The sequence below is a fragment of the Oryza glaberrima genome, chromosome 1 (assembly GCF_000147395.1).
Source record: "Oryza glaberrima chromosome 1, OglaRS2, whole genome shotgun sequence".
NCBI classification, from domain to species: Eukaryota; Viridiplantae; Streptophyta; class Magnoliopsida; order Poales; family Poaceae; genus Oryza; species Oryza glaberrima.
Window position 1 is genome coordinate 26,782,998 of NC_068326.1, and position 19,241 is coordinate 26,802,238.

The window sequence follows — 19,241 nt, forward strand, 5'->3', positions numbered from 1 at the left end:
TTTTTCTATATATGGTGGATAGAACCATATATCTCGTAGAAATGATGGATAGACTTTTTGAAGTGAAATGTTATGGATATAATGCCTCGCGCTTTACCGTGAGATATATGAATGAAGATTTGTTAAACGTTAAATTATGGATAGATTTGGTTTGAGTGAAATGTTGTGGAAATGGTACGAGGAATGATAATTTCTCATGTTTATATATTAAGGTTTAGAATCTACTACTAATTTAGATGTAATTAGAGCAAGTTTAATAGTATAGCTAACAACTAGCACTAAATCATATATAGTCAATTTAATAGCCAATACATACAATAGTTACATATAAACATGTACTACAATATTAATAATCGGTCCCACTTATCATACACACGTTATGCCTTGGAGTCCATGCTGCAGCTGACTACGAATCTGTAGCTCGTTGTTTTTCTCTCTTCTTTTATTTTCTCGATATGTGTTTATAGCTAGCTCTTACTTTATTGTACTGCGTTCTAGGGGAGGTGAGAGTGAGTTGGTTTATTTCGTTGTCTCATGCACGCTTCTTAAACTATTAAACGGTATGTTTTTTTAAAAAAATAAATTTCTATATGAAATTTACTTTAAAAAAATCATATTAATCCATTTTTAAAGTTTAAAATAGTTAATACTTAATTAATTATATATTAATGGCTTACCTTATTTTATATATAGAAAGTTTTTACTAAGTTTGTAACAATATATGCCTCCGTTCCTCGGGTTTTCCAACCCAAGTACACCCCAGCAGAAACGGCGCGTATCACCCCCAAAAATCCCCGCGAAACCTCCCCACGCGCCCCGCCCTCGAACCGGGCGCGCCACCGGTCAAGGTCAATCTCCCGAATCGACGTGACGGAAGCGGTGAAGAAGCCGCCTGCGCCTGGGCTTCTGTCTGCGGTTTCGTCGTCACGGAATCCTCCGAGAAAAAACCGCATCCGTTTTCCTATCTCCTCTCTTCCTCACTGCCTAGCGAAAGTCTCCCCCCCTCTCTCCTTGGCCTCTTCCTCCCTGGTCGGTAGCGCAGCACACGCATCCGCGTGAACCCATCCTCCTCCCTCCTTTCCAATCTACCTGCACCAACCGGAGGCGCCCGCGCCCAGCTACCCCTCGCCTGCCCCCCGCGCCTCGCGGGAGCCGATTCGATTCGAATCTAGGTACACAGAGAAGCGGAAGCGGCAGCGGCGGCGGCGGCGGAGGCGGAGATGAACAGGAGCAAGGCGAAGCTGTCCGGCGTCCTGCACAAGGGCTTCAAGCCCGACAAGTGGTCAGTTTGCCCGCCTGCCCGAGATCATCTCGTCCTCGCTAACTCTCCGCGCGCGTTTGTGTGCGCCGCGGAGGCGCGTGCTTGCAAGGGCTAACAGTTTTTTTTTTTTTTGGGTCTCGTGGATGCCGCAGCAAGACGGCGCTGCGGATGGCGCTGGCGCGGATCAAGCTGCTGAGGAACCGCAAGGAGGTGCAGGTGCGGCAGATGCGTCGAGAGGTCGCGCAGCTGCTCGAGGCCGATCAGGACCAGACCGCACGCATCAGGGTACGCCTTCCCTTGCCTCCGTCTCTATCGCGGTCTCAATTTGTCTCTTCAGCTCCCCCAATTGATGACGGAATCGGGTAATTGGGGTGCCTTGACGCGGAATCAGATGGGCTTTGGATGCTAGCATCAATTGTTCAGCCGCTTGCGCTTGGTCTTAGTGTGCCTTAGGTGTTTATATGGGAAAATTTTGTTAGTTACTAGTAGTAGTGATGTTTTACGAATGATCTGCTCGCTTTGGATATGCCGATGAACTACTGCAATTATAAGTGGAATTGCCATAGAAGTCCTTGGGCCTGTTGGCCCTGTATATGCCTGCTGGCTCAAATGCAATTCATTTTTATGTCTTGACAGAAACCATTTACAATTCGTTCTGTAGCAGTGCCATCAATTTGGTCACTGTATTGACTTGCTCCGTTGAACTCTTGAATTCCATGAGAGTATTGGATTCTTATCTGACAAGTGTTTGGTTTTGCCTCTCGGTAGCTACATTCCAACGAATGATTCGTTTTTTAGTTCCATCCATTTGAGTATTTGGTTTTTCTTTACTTTTACATGCCTGCTTGTTGCGAATGCATGTGTCAAGTATTATCTTGCTGTGAGTATATTATTAGGGCATCCTGTTGGGTTCTGAGCCACAGAGTGACCAGCTACTTGTTAGTGAATCAAAGACGCACACACAGTCCTAACGTGTCTTGATGGTACTTCCTGACCAAAGGCTCATCTATTTTCTTTTTGGCCCGTTTTGCTTATCTTTTTCCACAGGTTGAACATGTCATAAGGGAAGAGAAGTTCATGCAAGCATATGACTTAATTGAAGTATACTGTGAACTTATGGTGGCACGCATGTCCATTATTGACTCACAGAAGTAAGCCATTTTCCCCTTTATTGTATATAATGCATATAGCCAATTACTTGCTGGTCTATTTATGTTTCTTATGTCAGAAATTGCTTCATTATCATAGATAACAGAAGCATATTTTGTTAGTTGGAGGACTACCTCTAACATAGCTTATTTCTTGTCGATATGATTTCTTAAGTTGATACTAAACAATTTTTTTCATGTTATTAGCAACCTTCAGATTGTTTCTTATATCACAAGAGTTACTTTTTTCTTATAAGCAAAGCATGATTTTGCCTGATTGATATGGGCCTCCTAAAACTGCTTATAATCCTGGCATCCTCTTTTTTTTTTTCCTTGTGAGTGTAATCTGGAAACTGAACCCACTTTATTTTTTTTTGTGGCACAGTCATATACTACTTAGTTACTTGCTGGAGATAAATGTAAATTCCTTATGTCTTCCAATTGAAACTTCCCTGGTTCCAGAGTGGAATGTTTTATGGACTCAATTCTGCCATATCAAGTTAGCCTTATTTAGCTGAGTTCAATTAAGCTTCCATTATCTGAAAATATCAAGTTAGCCTAGACATGAGTTTTACGCTCCAAGTATTATTTCATGGTTTCAAAGGAGCTGAATCCTCCCATTTACTCATTCTCATCTTAACTAATCAAACTATTCTAAAATAGTCTAATTAAGTCAAGTGCTACCAACTCTATGGCAATTGGCACACTCATTTTAAGAAATACAAAATAATAGCCACTAAGATGAGTGCTTCTATGCTTTCTTAAACGAAAACTATACAAATCGATTGTCTAATTATAACATACTAATGTCCAGGGTGTTAGATGCTCATTGCATCTTAGTTATCTAGGACCTGTGCTGTGGCGCGACCTTTTAAGATAATGACAGGAAGAAAAGAGCTTAGATAAAAAATAAATTGAGATTAATATTGATTGAAAACTATGCATTGTTTTGGTTTTCTTAGTTAATTTATTGGTTTTATGGTTTCTGTTCCCCTGGAACTGATCTGTTCTCTTCCTTTCCTTGTTTATGTGGTTTTTACCTGAAGGACTTGCCCTATTGATCTGAAAGAAGCCATAGCCAGTGTTATATTTGCATCAATGAGGTGTTCAGATGTCACAGAACTTGCAGATGTTCGCAAGCATTTCACAAGTAAGTATGGAAAAGAGTTTGCAGCAGCAGCTCTTGAAGTGCGACCTGACAGTGGTGTCAGCCGACTGGTAATTTATGCTGCTTTTAGAAGTATTTTGTATGGGAAAATAATTTCCTTACTTCTGTTGGCCTGAATAAATATATGCCATGATTATAGCTTATGTTTGTAATAATTGGATACAGGTCATTGAGAAGCTGTCAGCTGGAGCACCTGATACACAGACCAAAATCAAAACCTTGACCTCTATTGCAGAGGAGCACAACATCAAATGGGAGCCAAAAGCATTTGAGGAGAAATTGCCGAAGCAAAATGATGATCTTCTGGTAAATTAGCTGACATAAAAGTTTATTTAAGCGTTCAAGTATTATGGTTCTAACTGGATTAATCATTTGATGATTTAGCATGTGACCTCAACATATCCGGGAGGAAATATTCCAACTAGGGGATCATCTGCTTCTAATTCTGGCATGCCAACTTCACAGCCTGCTGCACCTTCTCATTCATATATGGAATCTTCCAATTCTCACATGTCTACGGCACATTCATATTCATCAGCTGAGGTTCCAGACAATAGGGCTCCATATGTCACTGCCAATTCTAATGCTTTCCCCCAAGAAAACAGAAGGGGTTCTGATGCTCCAATGTCCCCTAGGTCCCAGCATGGTCCTAACAGTTTCTCTCATGATACTGCTGGAGGTTCAAATGTTTCTAGACCTTACTCCCAATATGGTGCAACAGTTCCAGATACAGGTGAAGGTCATATAATCTGAACATTACCAATTTTTTAGTGCTTTCTTGTTCATTCCTAGTTTAAATGTTATTTTCAGATACAGCGTCCAGGAGGGAAGAGTTCAATCACTCTAGGGAGAGAAAATCTTCAGTTAGTGGTTCCAATTGGAATATAGAATTCAAGGATGCAACATCTGCAGCACAAGCAGCAGCAGAGTCCGCAGAGATGGCTAGTATTGCTGCTAGGGCTGCTGCCCAACTTGCTAGTCGTGGAAACCTTTCTGCGGAGCAAAATACTGGAGCTTTTGAGTCACCTGCTTATACCCATGAAACTACACCCAGGAAGCAACAAGCTGAACATTTAATGAAGGATGGGCAGAGGAGTTCTAATGAGCAGAGTTCAGGGGCTTATGATCCAAGACTCATCTCAAGTAATGATGCTAGGAAGGATGGGGGGAGAACAGAAACAAGCCGTGTAGGTAGTCAGAATATGCCAACTAATTCCTTGGGTCAATCCCCACCATATAGCCCTCATATTCACAGTGATGAGTATGACATGCCAACTGATCCGCATCGTTCTCATTCACCCGATCCTCAATATTCTGATGATTCATCTGAGAAAGGAAGCAACTTTGGAAGACCTGAGGATCATCAGTTTAATTTACCTGGAGAAAGATTGTCCGAGGCTCAACTTGGTGGGCACAACATCAAGGACACGGAAAGCAAGCATGCTACCTTTGATCAAGAGAACACAGACAACTACTACAGCAACTATAGCTCTTCCCATGGTACATTCACCCATGGCAGCAGTACCATTTGGGACAGTCAGAATGATAAAGCTGGACCTGATTCTTCAGCTGTTGTTTTTGATCAATATGATTCTGATGTCGGAGAAGAAAATTTATTGGATCCTTTCTCTTCAAAGCACACTGAAGAACCCACTGTTGAAGATCACAAGGGATTCTCAAGTGCAGATTGGGGTCAACAGCATAGAAATGAATCTCCAGTTAATCATAGCAGCTCAACACTATTTTCAGGAACAGAAGCAAACAGAAAAGATGTTTCCTCACCTCATTCTTATGATAATGTGCCACCTACATTTGACTCGGATGGTGTTAGTTCTGATGAGGAAATGACCACAGGCATGCATGCAAGGTCTTTAAGGTCTCATTCCAGAGGATCCGATTTTTCCGAGAGTAGAGAAAATATAATTTCTGGAAAGGTTGTCCATGATGTTAATGAAAATATTGAAGATCATGTATCCATGTCCAGGAAGAATTACCTTAATTCATCTGGTTCTAATGCATTCAATAAGGAGCGCTACAGTGAAAGTTCACCTAGATTTGATTACTCATGGGTTGATGGGGAATTGGATCGTACAAAAATCAGAGATCTTGAAGAAGAAAGAGTGCCACATAAATTGGAAGGTGCATCATCATTGACAACAGGAGAAAATAAGAATCAGCTGTTTTCTTTAGGCAGGCAAACTTCAACATCATCTGCTGACTATGATGAAGGCGATCCAGGCTTGAACTTTGGAAGGCTAACTCCTGGACTAAGAAACAAACTCCGGCAACCTCCTCCGTACATAAAGGATTCTGGGAATACCTCGTTGCATAAGGTTCCTACCGCCATTGAAAAATCAGTGCACTCTGAAGAGGATACCTCGTTTGGAAATACAAGAAATACTTCTACAGGTATGGCCAGGAGTTCGTTCGGTGCAGATTACAACAGTGAACTTCATGACCAAAATCAAAGTGTTGGAGCAAGTGTGGAAGCTAGATCAACCATGAGGAGGAATTACTATGGGTCAGAAGGTGATAGAGGGAAGTTATCTGAGCAATCTTATAATGCTCCAAGTTCTGTGATGAATAAGAGTTCTGGAGGTGTAAATTCCAGTCAAGATCTGTACCATGAAAAGCCAGGTGCTGGAGCCCGCAGGGGAACTACAACAAAAACTGCCAAAAGTTACTTTGATTCAGATGATAGCGAGGACGAATTGGCACAACGCAAGGAGGTCCAGACAAAGTGGTCTAGAGAGCAGATTCAATCACGCAGGACTCAGATGACATCAGATACAAAGAAAGAAACCGGTGTCCGAGTTGGAGTGCAGCATGCTGATGAAACTGAGGCGAAATCACCTGCTGGGTCATTTTCTAGGTTTACTGAACAAAGGAGAGACTCACCTGTGTACTCCAGGGTTCCAGTACCACGAACTTCACCAAAACCTGTGCGTGTGGAACCTCCCTTGGGCAAAGGGAAGTCACAAGAAGCTGATCTGAATACAGTTTCTGTCACAGGAAAGGAGGAAAACACAGAAAGCCCAGCAGAAACTCCGAAAGAAAGCACCTCAAAAACTGCTCCGTCGCATGTTCACCCCAAGCTTCCGACAGACTATGATTCGTTCGCTGCACATTTTATGTCTCTTCGGACCAATCGCCGCTAGTTTTATGATCGCATACCAGTTGAGTTTTACATGTGAAGAAGTCGTATTTACAAACACAGGGATACATACATTCTATAGCTTCGAGTTGACATTTGTACAGTATATCAACTCATAGCACTCGGTCTTATATGTTGGTCTTTTTGGCGAGCTATTATTCTTTCGTTCTATTTTGGCCTCATGTTCATCACATCTTAGGTATTGTCATTATGAAAGGATTGTTAGCGTGTAATAAGCACATTATGCAGTCAGATGTACAGACGTTTACAGAACTTAAGAGGTTTACCTTTTTTCATATATTCTGTTTGTAAAAGGATCCTGTTTCCATATATTCCATACCATCCCAGCTAGTTGCTAGTACTTACTACATTTGTTCAACATGAGTTTTGATTAACATATCCAGCTTTATCTGTCCAGCTAGTTTTTGTTGATTTATGCAAACCTTGGAGGATTGAGACTGGCAGCCAACTGGAAAGCAGTTGGCAGTGCTTTGAGATTTGATTTATGCATGTCATTTGAGATTTGAGAAATTCCTTGGATGCTTTCAGAAAATGTTGGAACTGGCAGCCAACAGGAAAGCAGTTGGCAGTGTTTTGGACTTTTACTGCTTGACATACAGTACCGTATCTTAGCTAATGAAAAGTGAAACTCAACATGTAATTAGAATTTGCCACACCATCCAATGAATATTAGTTATCGGATTCACTAAATGACAAAAAGCTAAAACAAATTTTGATTATAGGATGGAACTCAAGTAGTAATAAAAAAACATATGGTGTTCATTGATAAACCCTTCTAGCTTCTAGCAGGTAATAGAAAGAGCTACTTGCTTGAGATGGCAGAAAGGTATTGCAATTTACAAATAGAGATATATAGTCGCTTACTCTAATCAAAACATAATGTATATAAGGAGACAAGTAATTACATGTGGACACATGGAGCTGGATGTAGAGAGATGTGATTCTACTTTTGCACTTAGTCATATAATAAATTGTATAAGTACAAATCAATCATTTGCCTATATTTATATTACAACTATGTCTTCAAATTCAGATAATTGTAAACTAAACTGTGCAACCATAGTATTCTAAATTCTACAGATTTAATTAAACATGAGTATTCCTACCCTTAAGAATACTCAAAATTGTATATCTATACAAGTGTATATCCATATGATTAATTTAATTTATATCAACCAATTAGGTTTCGAATAGATGTTTTATACGTTTTGAATAACTAATTATTTAATTTCATATTATCGTTAATATATTATCTTGCACACCATTTATAACATGATGGTTATAGTCACACGAATGAGCGATTTCATGCATTAGTTGTGTAATGATATAAAAATGATAATGAACCTTCAGCATTGTCGTAAGTCGTAATGCATATTTTCTGGATATATCCTCACTAGGTGAAAAATGATATTACTACAAATATTGACCTAAAAATAATGTGTAGGTTTGACCAGGGTTACAGATTTTGCACTGAAATTTCCCGTTTTTTTTCGGCCCTACCACTAGCGCCAAGCCACCAACAGGAAGCTTTTTCGGCCAAAAAGTTTGAAATTCTGAATTTTAGCAAATTATGTTCAGGTTCATCCAGGTTTCACTACTGTTGAAGCCAAAAATATTTCCTTTGGAGCAGGCGGACTGAAAATTCTAGAAATACTTTAGTAAATTTTATAATTTTGTTTAATATCATTCGATGTTTACTGTCATTGTTCTAAAATTTTTCGTGCAAACGACAGTCAAGCGGGGTCGGAGTTTAATTCCCCGACCCCCTTGTACCATCTTTGAACTGGAAACTTGAGTTCACGTGTCCCACTAACGTGGGCCTACAGCCCATCCAACATCGTCCGCTACCAAACAGGCCCATTCCACCCTACTACAGGCTACAGCCCATGAATTGGCCACCCACCTCAAGGCTAGGGTTTTTTTTTCAGCGCCGCGAGATCGTGACCCCGGAAGGAAGCAGATCGGCGGCGCGCGTCACTCCAATCTCCGGTAAGAAGAAACCACTCATTGCAATCTTCTCGTAGCATGGCTTGTTCTGTAACTTCTGTTGGCGTTAGCCTGTTATGCGTTCGTTTCGCTGCATGAATTGATCAGTTTAGACTCCATTTTTGCGATTTTAGCTTTGCCCTCTCCATCCATCCAGTGCTGGTGGTTTACTTGAATTAGATCATTCGACGGTCGTAGCTACGCTCGCTTTGTTACTGTTCAAATGCTTAGAGTCGCTTGAGACGTGCTGGTGTAGGGACATTTAACTTTTGGCCACTTTCAAGTTGTGGCAATTAATTATTTACCACTCTATAATATGTGGGCCTTCATGTGTCTATGACATGTGGGTCCAGTGACAAATCATTTATCACCATCCGCTAATGGAATATTCACTGGTCTGTTCGGAAATTGGAATTCGGGTCTACGATTTGTGTGTTCGATTCTTATCATCATATATATGCTCGTTTAGGCCATGTTCTTTTCAGCTTTTGGGTTACTAGCTTATTGCCGGCACGCTTTTGAAATTGCTAAATGATATTTTTGAAATATATATTATATATTTGCTAAGTTTATAATAATTAATACTAAATTAATCATATGCTAAATGGATGTCTTCTTCGGTAAGTTAAGGAGCTAATTGCTCCAACCTCTGAATAGAACGCCATTGGTGCTACAAGAATAAGCAAGCTCTAGGTTACGGTGAAATGATACAAATTACATCAGGGGGAAGAGGTTCTGAGGGAGGAAGAGATGGTTTCCTTCCAGGCGGAAACCACAATACGATCGCTTACATTTAGCCTTTCGGCCCATAAGGAGGCCTCATCTAAACATTTGGCTACCAAACGGGGAAGAGACTTTTGCATACCCCTAAAAATTACATCATGGCGGTGATTCCATAGCCCCCAAAAACAGAGAAGAAAGAAAGCTCTGAAATGCTTGGTTGGGATGGAGGGGGGCTCTGAAGAGTCGCCAAATCAGACATGGTGGCGATATCTGTCTGAATTCCCATCTGCCAGAAGGACACAGCTCTTATATTAGGAGTCTTATATTTGTTCCTGTTTTGTTCCATTTCGGTTTTGGATTTCATCCGGGTGTTGATGTGGATTCTTTAGGTTAGGATAAATGGCCACGATTCCAGATTCTCTGGTCTGGGAGCTTGTCAAGAAGAACAATTCATTCCTGGTCAAGCAGTTCGGCAATGGCAATGCCAAGGTTCAGTTCAGCAAGGAGCCCAACAACCTGTACAATGTCCACTCTTACAAGCATTCTGGTAATTAATGGTTGGTTGGCATGCTTCTCTTGATATGCATGTCTCCCGTGGCACTCTCTTGAGTCTTGACTGGTTGTGCTGTTCATTTGGTCTTTTCAGGCCTGGCAAACAAGAAAACCGTGACGGTCCAGCCTGTCAGTGGTAAGGAAACGGCAGTGGTCCTCTCTACAACCAAGACAAAGAAGCAGAACAAGCCTGCTAGCCTCTACCACAAGTCTGTCATGCGCAAGGAGTTCCGCAAAATGGCCAAGGCTGTCAAGAACCAGGTATTAGCACCAGAACTTTATGGTGCTTAAGTCAGCCTGTCTAATTGTTTTTCATGTTGATTTAATTGGATATCTAAATTCTCACATCAAGCTTATAAAAATGATGTGATCATTTGATGAGTCCTAACATATTAAGATGCAAAAAGAAGCTTATAAGCTTCTGCTTCTGTTTTTTTTTTTTTTTTTGGTTTCAAGTTTGCAAATTCTGCTGCTGCTTCAATAGCTTGCTGATTTTCTGACTGTTTTGTAGCATTTCAAAGAGTGAGTATTTGTTATGATGTTTTTGTTCTCTGCTACAATGGAATGAGTACTTACAATTTTAGAAACTGCGTGGTATTATTTGATATTGTGCTATTTTTGTTATATTGCAGTTGCTGTGATGAGCCTTAACATGTAAGAGGATTCATTCATTAAAGATTGGTGCTTCTATGCAGTATATACTTGTTACGCTTTGCTTTCGAGCAACCCTTTGTTCATACTCTTTTTGTGCCCGCTATTCAAGTCACCTGTTTGAAATATCCTGGAGCTTCACTGAGCTTGTTTCATGCTGGTTCTTACTCTTTTATTAACTGTTATTGTTGCATGCTGGTTGTTTTGAATGGAATTCTGTAAAACTTATTGTATGCAACCTATTATTCTGCTAGAGCAAATTGGTAATCCTTACTTTGGCTAATCTAATGAATTTGCTTCTTGCTTCAACAGGTCAGCGACAACTACTACCGGCCTGACCTGACCAAGCCAGCACTTGCAAGGCTGAGCGCAGTCTACCGCAGCCTCCAGGTTGCCAAATCTGGTGTCAAAAAGAAGAACAGGCAGGCAAACTAAAAAAAGGCAAGATCCAATTAGCTTGTTTTGTGTATGGGTATTGATTTGTGCTTCCATCCTCCTTGATCCCTTTTAATATGGTGCTCGGAGTATGCTTTTAGATTGTTTTGAGATTATGGGCCTCAGAGTATGACGAATGCTGCTCACAAGAGAGCTAAAAATTTTCGTAGTAGGTTTCATGTCTGTACCCGTGATATATTATTAAGCATCTTAATTAATAGGGTATTAATAACCTCCCTAAAGTCATTGGTTTGTTGTGCCATATCATCTATAATCAAATTGCCATGCTTCAATTTTCAACGATGTTTTATTTCAGCTTTGTTTTTGACGAAAAGCTAATTGGTCTCTGGTATTGATTCTGTGTGCCGAACGTGCTAGTCTGGAACTTGAATTTGTCTTGTGATCGTGCGATTGTGCGATGGATATTCCTTCTCTTTCTGTGTATCGTATGCTTCGCACTTTCTACTTTGAAGTTTGAACCACTGGATCAGTTCGAGTTTCCTTCTCCATTGAATGACTACGAATTTGTTTAAATATTTGCATTCCATCTTCTGCATTATAAAATAGAATAAAGCTGCCAGTTGAGCCTGAAAGGTTGAAAGCAGCATGAGCAGGGAAGCTCATACCCCGGAATTCAAATTTTGGGGCACGTTTATAATTCAAATCCAAAGACGAATTGGACTCCTATACCATATATCTCCCGCGTGCTGTATCCTGTATCCCCTTGCGTGCACCGGAAATAGCTAAATCGATATGCGCCGCGCGAAAAATCGTTGGCTTGGACGCGAAAGCGAAACCTTGGAGCATCTTGGAAGGAACCAAAGGAGCCAAACTCACACTCTTCACCAGCCGTGCGGGACACTATAATTTCTACCCCTCGCCGAGTCGCCGTATAAAACACCCAAACTCCCCGCCGATGTCTCACCGGAAAGCCGGCGGCGACACATGTCGGTCGGCGAGAAAGCGGCCGGCGACGGCCAGCCGAAGCCGCCGTCGCGCAGCGCGCGGTTCGACCGCCTCTTGTCCGGGCTGGGCGGCGGCCCGCTCGTGGACATCGAGCCCGACAAGGTGAAGGGCGAGCTCCGGCGGTGGGCCAGGGCGGTGGCGACGATGGTGCGCCAGCTGAGCTTCGGCGCCTGGCCGGAGAAGGGCGGCGGCTCGTCGGAGCAGCAGGAGGCGGGCGACGGCGGATCGCCTGGCTGAGCCGCCGATGGCGTTGCTTCACTTCACACGCGTCAATACGGAAAAGGAAGCACTGGTGCGGCTGGCAACAGTTGTGACAAGCAGCAGATGATGCACATTCCAGTTGATTCGTTACATTGATTACATTTATTCGTTCAAGCGACAGGCGACGGAGGCTGTAGTATGTATCTCCAAATCTCTTCTCCATTCTGCCAGACATAACAAATTTGGGCTGCATAAATCATGGCAGTCATGTGAATAGAAATAAACACGTGCATCGCAATTCTCATGTAAGTTGATCGAATTATTGTATTCCAAACAAAAAGACTCTGCGCACACCTTCATTGAATTTACCTACGTATCACCATGCCTGATTCTTTCTGTGCTCTAATCTTTGTTAGTGAAATCTATTCTAATTTCAGATAACACACAGCACATACATGGGGGGATACATCCCCAGTTCAACTCAACAAATATATATAGTTAGAAGGAAAGGAACACCCTTGCATTCTTACATTGATGTTGCAGTCTTGCAGGACCTTATAAATTATATAGCGACATCTACATTTACCAATTGGAACAGTTAGTGGTTGCACGATGTTACCTACCTACAATTTGTACGTGCTCGCACAAGACACATTTGTGCACTATCCTAATCTACAAAACTACTGCCGCCTTATATAAAACCTGGATACCTCACTCCAATTTCGCATCCAGTTTTGCAATGCTTCTCAGGAGTTCTTTGGAGCAGACATTCTGCGCCTGAGCTACATATCGCCCACGATTTGCTTTCACCCATGCAGGTTCCTATTTGACAAATTAAGTCAAGAAACCACATTTAGGTGCTTTAGCTATATAGAGATCAGTAAAAACACAAAGATAACACATAAAGAATAGAAAATCACCTCGGGAACAAAGTGTGAGAAACCAAACTTGATTAAGAAGAGAGCATGCTCCATTATGAGGATGGCTGCCAGTCCTGGCTCAATTTTCCATTTACCCTCCTCATCATACAGACAAACAAGAAGCAAGCAGTTTGTACAGATTGCCATAACAACCAAGAACTGAAAAGAATTTTTCACATTGAGTATTACAAGGCATGAGACATGCAAGTATATCTATGAGGAATATATATTAAAAAAACTGCTAATGCACCTGGAATATGTTCAGCCAAGCTCCAATCGTAGCTGCATCACGGGGAGCAGGTCTTTTCAACATGACCAACAACTTCAATGCATCCGCTCTAATTTCAGTCACATTATTCTGTCATGAAAATAATTTAAGATAAGTTTAGCACACACAAATCAAACAAGAACACACATTTATGGCATGCGCTCGACAAGAGGGAAGGACACGAGAAGAGAGAGAACACAAATAGCTGTGATGAACCACATACCAGAGCAGCAAAGCAGAATATCAACGGAAATGCACAAGCAAACATCATGATCATCCCAAACTGAAGAGTTAGCTCAAGAAAATCTGTGATGGACTCAACAATGTAAGAACATAACACAGACATCCAAAAGAACTGAGAATAGACAGGATGATTATTTATTGCTGTTACCATCAAATAAACCATCTTCAAGTTCTTCTCCAATGCTTGCAGTATACGAGGGTTTTAGATATTCTTTCTCTACTCTTGTAGATAACCGAACTGACTTCCCAGCTGGCGATTCTTTCTCATGTTTTTTCTTGCTACAAGATGGAAGAGATTTCTTACATCTCTGAATTGGTCTGGGAAAAGAATAGTAGGACAAACAGATTTGGCTGCAGAACTTACTGAACAGCTCTATACTTTTTATAGCTATAATTGAGGTAAGGAATGGAATTCTCAATCAGATTTTCCAATACCTGCAAGTTAATATGTATCATCAAAGGAAGACTAGCATTTATGATTATAACTAATGATGGAATAATTACAATGCAGACATGCCTGGGACACAATGAGACGCTTGATTAGGACTTGCCGGAGTGCCATAATGTTGCGGTGCAGTGAAGCATGGTAAAACAATCCAATATATGATTGCATAAAGTAAAGACCAAAGACCTGCATTTGCCAAAAGAGTAAGAAACCTAACATAAAGCGTGAACCATATTCTTGGCATCATTGTGTTTACCTTATAAACCAAACTATCAGCACTAGACTGTTCCCCTTGGTTGTTTTCATACTTTATTAGAGTGACAGACACCTTGCCACCTATCCTTGTGTAATACTGAATTGCAGCAAGATACACTGCAGTTAACACATACCTGCATAAACATCAGCAATAAGAACTGATGCTTCATATTTTAGTGGTAACCATAAACAACAAAATAAAACATAAGGAATAGATATAAAACAATTAGGAGAAAATAAGCTTCAGGTCAATTGCACATCGTTGATAACTCAAGAATCATGAATAGATCATAGTGATATTCCTACAATCTTACCTTAGCGCCTCAGTTTTTGTAATCGCATATAGATGAGCATAGGCCAACTCAAATGGCAGCTGAAGACAAATGATAGCCAAAACAATGATAGCATTATTCCTAATTCTAAGGAGAACACCAAACCACTCATTTCTTTGTACTATACTTTTCTCCTTGGGAGCACCAAATTTCCTCTGCTGAACATTGTCATCAGCCATAGAAAAGCTTAAAGGGTCCAGTTCATTGCCCATAGTTTTGTATTCCGAAAATGAATAATTTATACCCCATCTGTTGAAAACATCACATAAAAGAAAGGCATGTTTGTGAGCACGGTCTTGAATATGTTTCAAAGGAACTTAATTGACTTAGATATATACAGCTTGCATAGAAAATTGCATGCTACCTAGCAAGGACAGCTGAATTCTTCCGTTTCCAAAATTGCAAAAAGAAGACAGCCCAAGAAATAACGAAGAAAAAGAAAGCTGGAAGAACCAACCACTGTAATGACCTGAATTCAGACAGCAGAGAAAAACATTTAGCTGACGACAACAATAAAATCCCAATGATATTTTCTAGATGAGAGGTGCATACCCAAAATCTATCAGCTGGGTTGCAAGTCCAAAAACAGCTGGAAAGAACAGCCAACGTGTATACATTCCGAGGAAAGAAAAATATATTGCAATCTGCAATTCCAGAATTAAATTTTATGGAGTAGAATAAGGTGATACTTGATTTGCTTCAGATAGAATAGTTCATAAATTAAATATGGTAGGTGTAACATGTGCAATCACGCTGGTCTACCTTTGTTCCAAAGTAAGAGTAAATTTCATCAATAGGTTGCCATGTGAAATCAAACCACTTGAGTGCCCAGCTTCTCAGGAGTTGCTTCCTTTTAATTTCATCTGCAGCAAAACAGTTGGTTATCTAATACTAAGAATTTCAAAAATAATTCAGGTTGGTTTACCATGCAAAGGGAAGACTAGCTTTACGATTCCTTCATCTTCCAGCCTGGTTAAGAGTGACTCATTTTGAGTCCAGTGGAACTCTTTATCGTCAAAGCTGAGAGTTATATCAGAATCGGTCTTGTTCACCTGCAAGTCTCCATATCTACCTACTGTCAAATAAGGAAATATGAAGCACAACAAGACTAATCACTTTGTACATTAGCTATATGTTTTATTCATATCTCATGTCAAGCGAAAAGAAAAACTTTGAGACTTGAGAGAATAACCATAGTATAAGCAGAAATATACTAAACCACTTTCCTATTTGCACTTGGCTTGTTTCTTAAATGCAAATATAATAGACAGGTCATCTGATGCATAATGAACTATACTTAAATCTTTGAATCAGCAGTGCTGCAAAAAAAATCAATTTTGCAAAAGCCAGGCAGGACATACATGCCATCCGTGAAATACCGGTACTAACAACGAAGCAGTGCTGGTCTAGAAAAATGCCAACTTAGTGTGGAATCTCCAAACATAAATAACTATAACTACAATGTGCCGAAGTGGGTAACAGAAACAAAAGCAGCTACAATGGGAGACAACTGTGCACTTACGATGCTGTATATCAAGTGCCGGAAGCAGGCAAACCGCTCTCGCCAGCTAAACAGGGACCCGTCGGGCTGCCTGACGAATGCTCCAACCTGGTCCCATTCAAACTGCAGTTCCATTCCTGACGAGCAGAGAAATAAACCATGAACACATCATCAAATCACCCATTCTGAAATACTCACAGGTGGATTAGATCAGTTACCGATATAAGTTAGCTTCTTCATGTTCATCTCCGCTGCAACTCTCCCCAGGGTCCCCATGGGCGCAGACAGCTGAATTCAAAATGCAAATCCACAAACATTACAACAAGCTCATGGTTTGTCGCCACATGATTATAGCGAGGTGTAGTGCTCCCTTTCCCCTAATCGCCTCCTCGTCTCAGAAATTCAAAATCAGGCCACCGTGCCAAACGGCGGAATTCAAAATATAATAATAAAAGAAAAAAAAAACACCGGACCTTGATGAACTCCGCGGGGACGCCGCGGACGCGCTCGACGATCAGCCCTACGTCCTCCAGCTCCCGCACCAGCCGCGCCACGCAGTTCTCGACCTCGCCGCACCCGGCCGCAGCGCCGCGGTAGAGCTTGGGCACGACGATCCCGACCTCGAACCCCGTCGCCTCATCGACGGCCGCGCCCTGCCCCTCGCCCGCTCCCCCTTCCCCCATCCTCCACAACGACGACGGATCAGACGCGGGGAATGGCGGTGGATGCAAGGGAGCGGATCCGCATAGGGGGAAAGGGAAATGCGGCGAGCGATGGAAGGAAAAAATTTTTGCGGTCTTTGGGAAATGAGAATGGAGTGAGACGAGGCCAAAGGACGCGAGGGGAACAGATTAGGAAGAGCGGTTTCTATTGTAAGTATAGTAATTAATTAGACTTACTATTTTGATTAGCACTTAATTAACCTATTGTTAGCTGTTGCCACCGATGCCTGTGGGCGTAGTTAAACTGGCGATTTGGGAGGAAAACGAGGATTAAATCGGGAGGTAATAGCGATTTTGAAAGCTGTGGTGGCTGAGCGGCCTGAAGGTGGGCCTAGCCGCCTAGGAGTCCTGGGCTTTCCACCCGTAGAGTATTTTGACAGGTGGGCCCACGAGCCAACGGTCCACGTGACGCGAGAGCACCGAACGAGGCGTGGGTAGCTGCCACGAAGGACAACAGGTTCACGTTTCGACAAAAGAGCGCGAGCTACGAATTACCCCTGCGGCTGACACTGGGCCACGGCTGCGCCACATGTCACGGGGTCGCGGGGCTTCGAACTTTTGGATGGCTTTCGCCGTCGTGCCGATTTGGGTCACGACGTATGTCTGGTTGATCGCTGGTTCGGATAATGTGTTCGACGTGAAATGTTTCTTCCAACGCTAATCTTCTCGTGATGACAAGATTAAGGTTTTTGTTAGTGTGTAATTTGCTGCTTGCTGGTGACTACCGCGCAGTAGTTCGATTTATTAGTTACGAATCAATCACTGTTTATTCCGCAGAAAAAGGAATCGTTTTGTCTGCTTATTTGTAGCACCACTCGAACGGCTTCCTCTTCTGCTGCAGCTGATGCGCTCCCGAGCTGCTGCCGCCGTTCCCGTAGACGAAAGACCGGTACGCCATGGCGCCGCGCTCCTGGACCACGTCGCAGAGCGTCTCCGGGCGCAGCGCCGCGACGTGCAGGCCGACGGCGTCGAGGTGCCACCACCCGCTCCTCCCGCTGAACCCGACCACCACGCCGCCCTCCATCGGGTACTCGAACGGCACCCCGTCCCCCGACGCGTCCCCGAACGGCCCGTGCACCGCCCCCGTGCTCGTCCGGAACGTCAGCGACCGAACCACCGTCGATCCGCCGTGCGCCACCGGGCCGCACCGGCCGCCGACGCCGGTCAGGAACTCGTACGGGTAGTCCAGCTTCACCTGCATCGATCAGAGAGAGAGGGAGAGATTCAGAGAGATGCACATTTTTTTTGGTAGATGAGCTGACTTGCACCGGAGCACGCACGCACGCACGCACCTCGGCAGTGCGGCTTGTTCTGCCGTCGCCGCCGCCGCCGTGCTTCTCGCCGTGGACAGGGCGGCCGTTCCTGTCGTACTCCACCCTCATCGACTCGAGGAACCGCCCGTACGTCAGGGCGATGCTCCGGACGCCGCGGTGCGCGCCGTCGTCCCACGGGCTCCCGGCGGTGCCTCCCCACGGCCCGACCTTGATGGCCTTGCTCGAAGCAACCATCCTCCTCTGCTGGTAATGACCCGGTTGCTGAAAGAGCAAGAAAAAAAACTGTGTTCAGCTGCGTTCGTCGTCAGAAATGTTCAGCACGATCGAGAATTCGAGACCACGACAGTTGATGTGCCTTACCATGTCCATTAGACTGACTTGCTTGTCACCTGAAATTCGGAGAAGAACAGGAAGCACCTGGATAAGTGGTTGTATCCTAGTAGGAGTGTACTATTTTTCGTTAACAAGTAGGAGAGTGCACTTATATAGAACTGAAATACTCACTTTTGTAAGAGGTAAGTGGAGAGTACAAAGAATTAGATACCGGATAGCACAAGCTAGACCATGATGTTCTTTTAATTTTGTGCTTCACCTGGGGCAACAAGAAACCTTAGCACATAATAATGTACTTTAATCTGTGCTTCATCTGGGTCCTGGGACAGCAAGAAACTTAGCATTGTTTATTTGAAAGAACCTCAGCATTGTTGCTAATCACTTTTTTTTTTTGAATTTTTGCTGCTAATCACTTTGAGTGTTCTCGGGTCTTAGATAAAGCAGGTATGGCTGGAGCGGGCGAATAAGATGCTGAGCGATTGTGATTGGGTTCTGGCATATTAGGTGGGGAAGAATCACATGATTGGCGTATACTTCCTCCGTCCCAAAAAAAAATCAAACCATGAGTTTCCATGTCCAACTTTAACTGTCCGTCTTATATGAAATTTTTTTATAATTTGTATTTTCATTGTTGTTAGAGGATAAAACATTATTAATATTTTATGCGTGACTTTTTTTTAAT

At 42.6% G+C, this 19,241-nt stretch overlaps 5 protein-coding genes and 1 non-coding gene across 6 annotated transcripts; 4 read left to right on the plus strand and 2 right to left on the minus strand.

The window, feature by feature from the left end:
- The first annotated feature begins 960 nt into the window (after positions 1 to 960).
- On the plus strand, positions 961 to 7,061 carry LOC127757788 (uncharacterized). Its single transcript, XM_052283366.1, has 7 exons — positions 961 to 1,282; positions 1,414 to 1,546; positions 2,309 to 2,412; positions 3,456 to 3,627; positions 3,743 to 3,883; positions 3,962 to 4,310; positions 4,388 to 7,061. The coding sequence occupies exons 1-7, from the start codon at positions 1,221 to 1,223 to the stop codon at positions 6,733 to 6,735; spliced, it is 3,309 nt and encodes a 1,102-aa protein (XP_052139326.1). The 5' UTR covers positions 961 to 1,220; the 3' UTR covers positions 6,736 to 7,061.
- A 1,588-nt stretch (positions 7,062 to 8,649) lies between these two features.
- On the plus strand, positions 8,650 to 11,399 carry LOC127757874 (60S ribosomal protein L28-1-like). Its single transcript, XM_052283467.1, has 4 exons — positions 8,650 to 8,741; positions 9,851 to 10,008; positions 10,108 to 10,274; positions 10,977 to 11,399. Exons 2-4 carry the CDS (start codon positions 9,861 to 9,863, stop codon positions 11,097 to 11,099), a joined length of 438 nt encoding a protein of 145 aa, XP_052139427.1. The 5' UTR covers positions 8,650 to 8,741; positions 9,851 to 9,860; the 3' UTR covers positions 11,100 to 11,399.
- LOC127760882 (small nucleolar RNA R24) lies at positions 10,645 to 10,740 on the plus strand. The gene has a single exon (XR_008015159.1). It is a non-coding gene; the product is annotated as a small nucleolar RNA R24 (small nucleolar RNA).
- A 423-nt stretch (positions 11,400 to 11,822) lies between the features above and the next one.
- LOC127757884 (uncharacterized) lies at positions 11,823 to 12,605 on the plus strand. Its single transcript, XM_052283478.1, has one exon. It carries the CDS (start codon positions 12,045 to 12,047, stop codon positions 12,300 to 12,302), a length of 258 nt encoding a protein of 85 aa, XP_052139438.1. The 5' UTR covers positions 11,823 to 12,044; the 3' UTR covers positions 12,303 to 12,605.
- A 159-nt stretch (positions 12,606 to 12,764) lies between these two features.
- On the minus strand, positions 12,765 to 17,075 carry LOC127757797 (anoctamin-like protein Os01g0706700). Its single transcript, XM_052283379.1, has 16 exons — positions 16,704 to 17,075; positions 16,449 to 16,518; positions 16,252 to 16,367; positions 15,655 to 15,781; positions 15,492 to 15,592; positions 15,282 to 15,373; positions 15,094 to 15,198; positions 14,712 to 14,978; positions 14,399 to 14,531; positions 14,215 to 14,328; positions 14,062 to 14,132; positions 13,846 to 13,976; positions 13,678 to 13,760; positions 13,437 to 13,544; positions 13,187 to 13,345; positions 12,765 to 13,088 (listed from the first exon to the last, which is right to left on the minus strand). The coding sequence occupies exons 1-16, from the start codon at positions 16,911 to 16,913 to the stop codon at positions 12,978 to 12,980; spliced, it is 1,998 nt and encodes a 665-aa protein (XP_052139339.1). The 5' UTR covers positions 16,914 to 17,075; the 3' UTR covers positions 12,765 to 12,977.
- A 320-nt stretch (positions 17,076 to 17,395) lies between these two features.
- Positions 17,396 to 18,929, minus strand: LOC127757833 (jacalin-related lectin 19-like). Its single transcript, XM_052283420.1, has 4 exons — positions 18,771 to 18,929; positions 18,587 to 18,662; positions 18,245 to 18,487; positions 17,396 to 18,147 (listed from the first exon to the last, which is right to left on the minus strand). The coding sequence occupies exons 2-4, from the start codon at positions 18,593 to 18,595 to the stop codon at positions 17,752 to 17,754; spliced, it is 648 nt and encodes a 215-aa protein (XP_052139380.1). The 5' UTR covers positions 18,596 to 18,662; positions 18,771 to 18,929; the 3' UTR covers positions 17,396 to 17,751.
- Between the last annotated feature and the right edge of the window lie 312 nt (positions 18,930 to 19,241).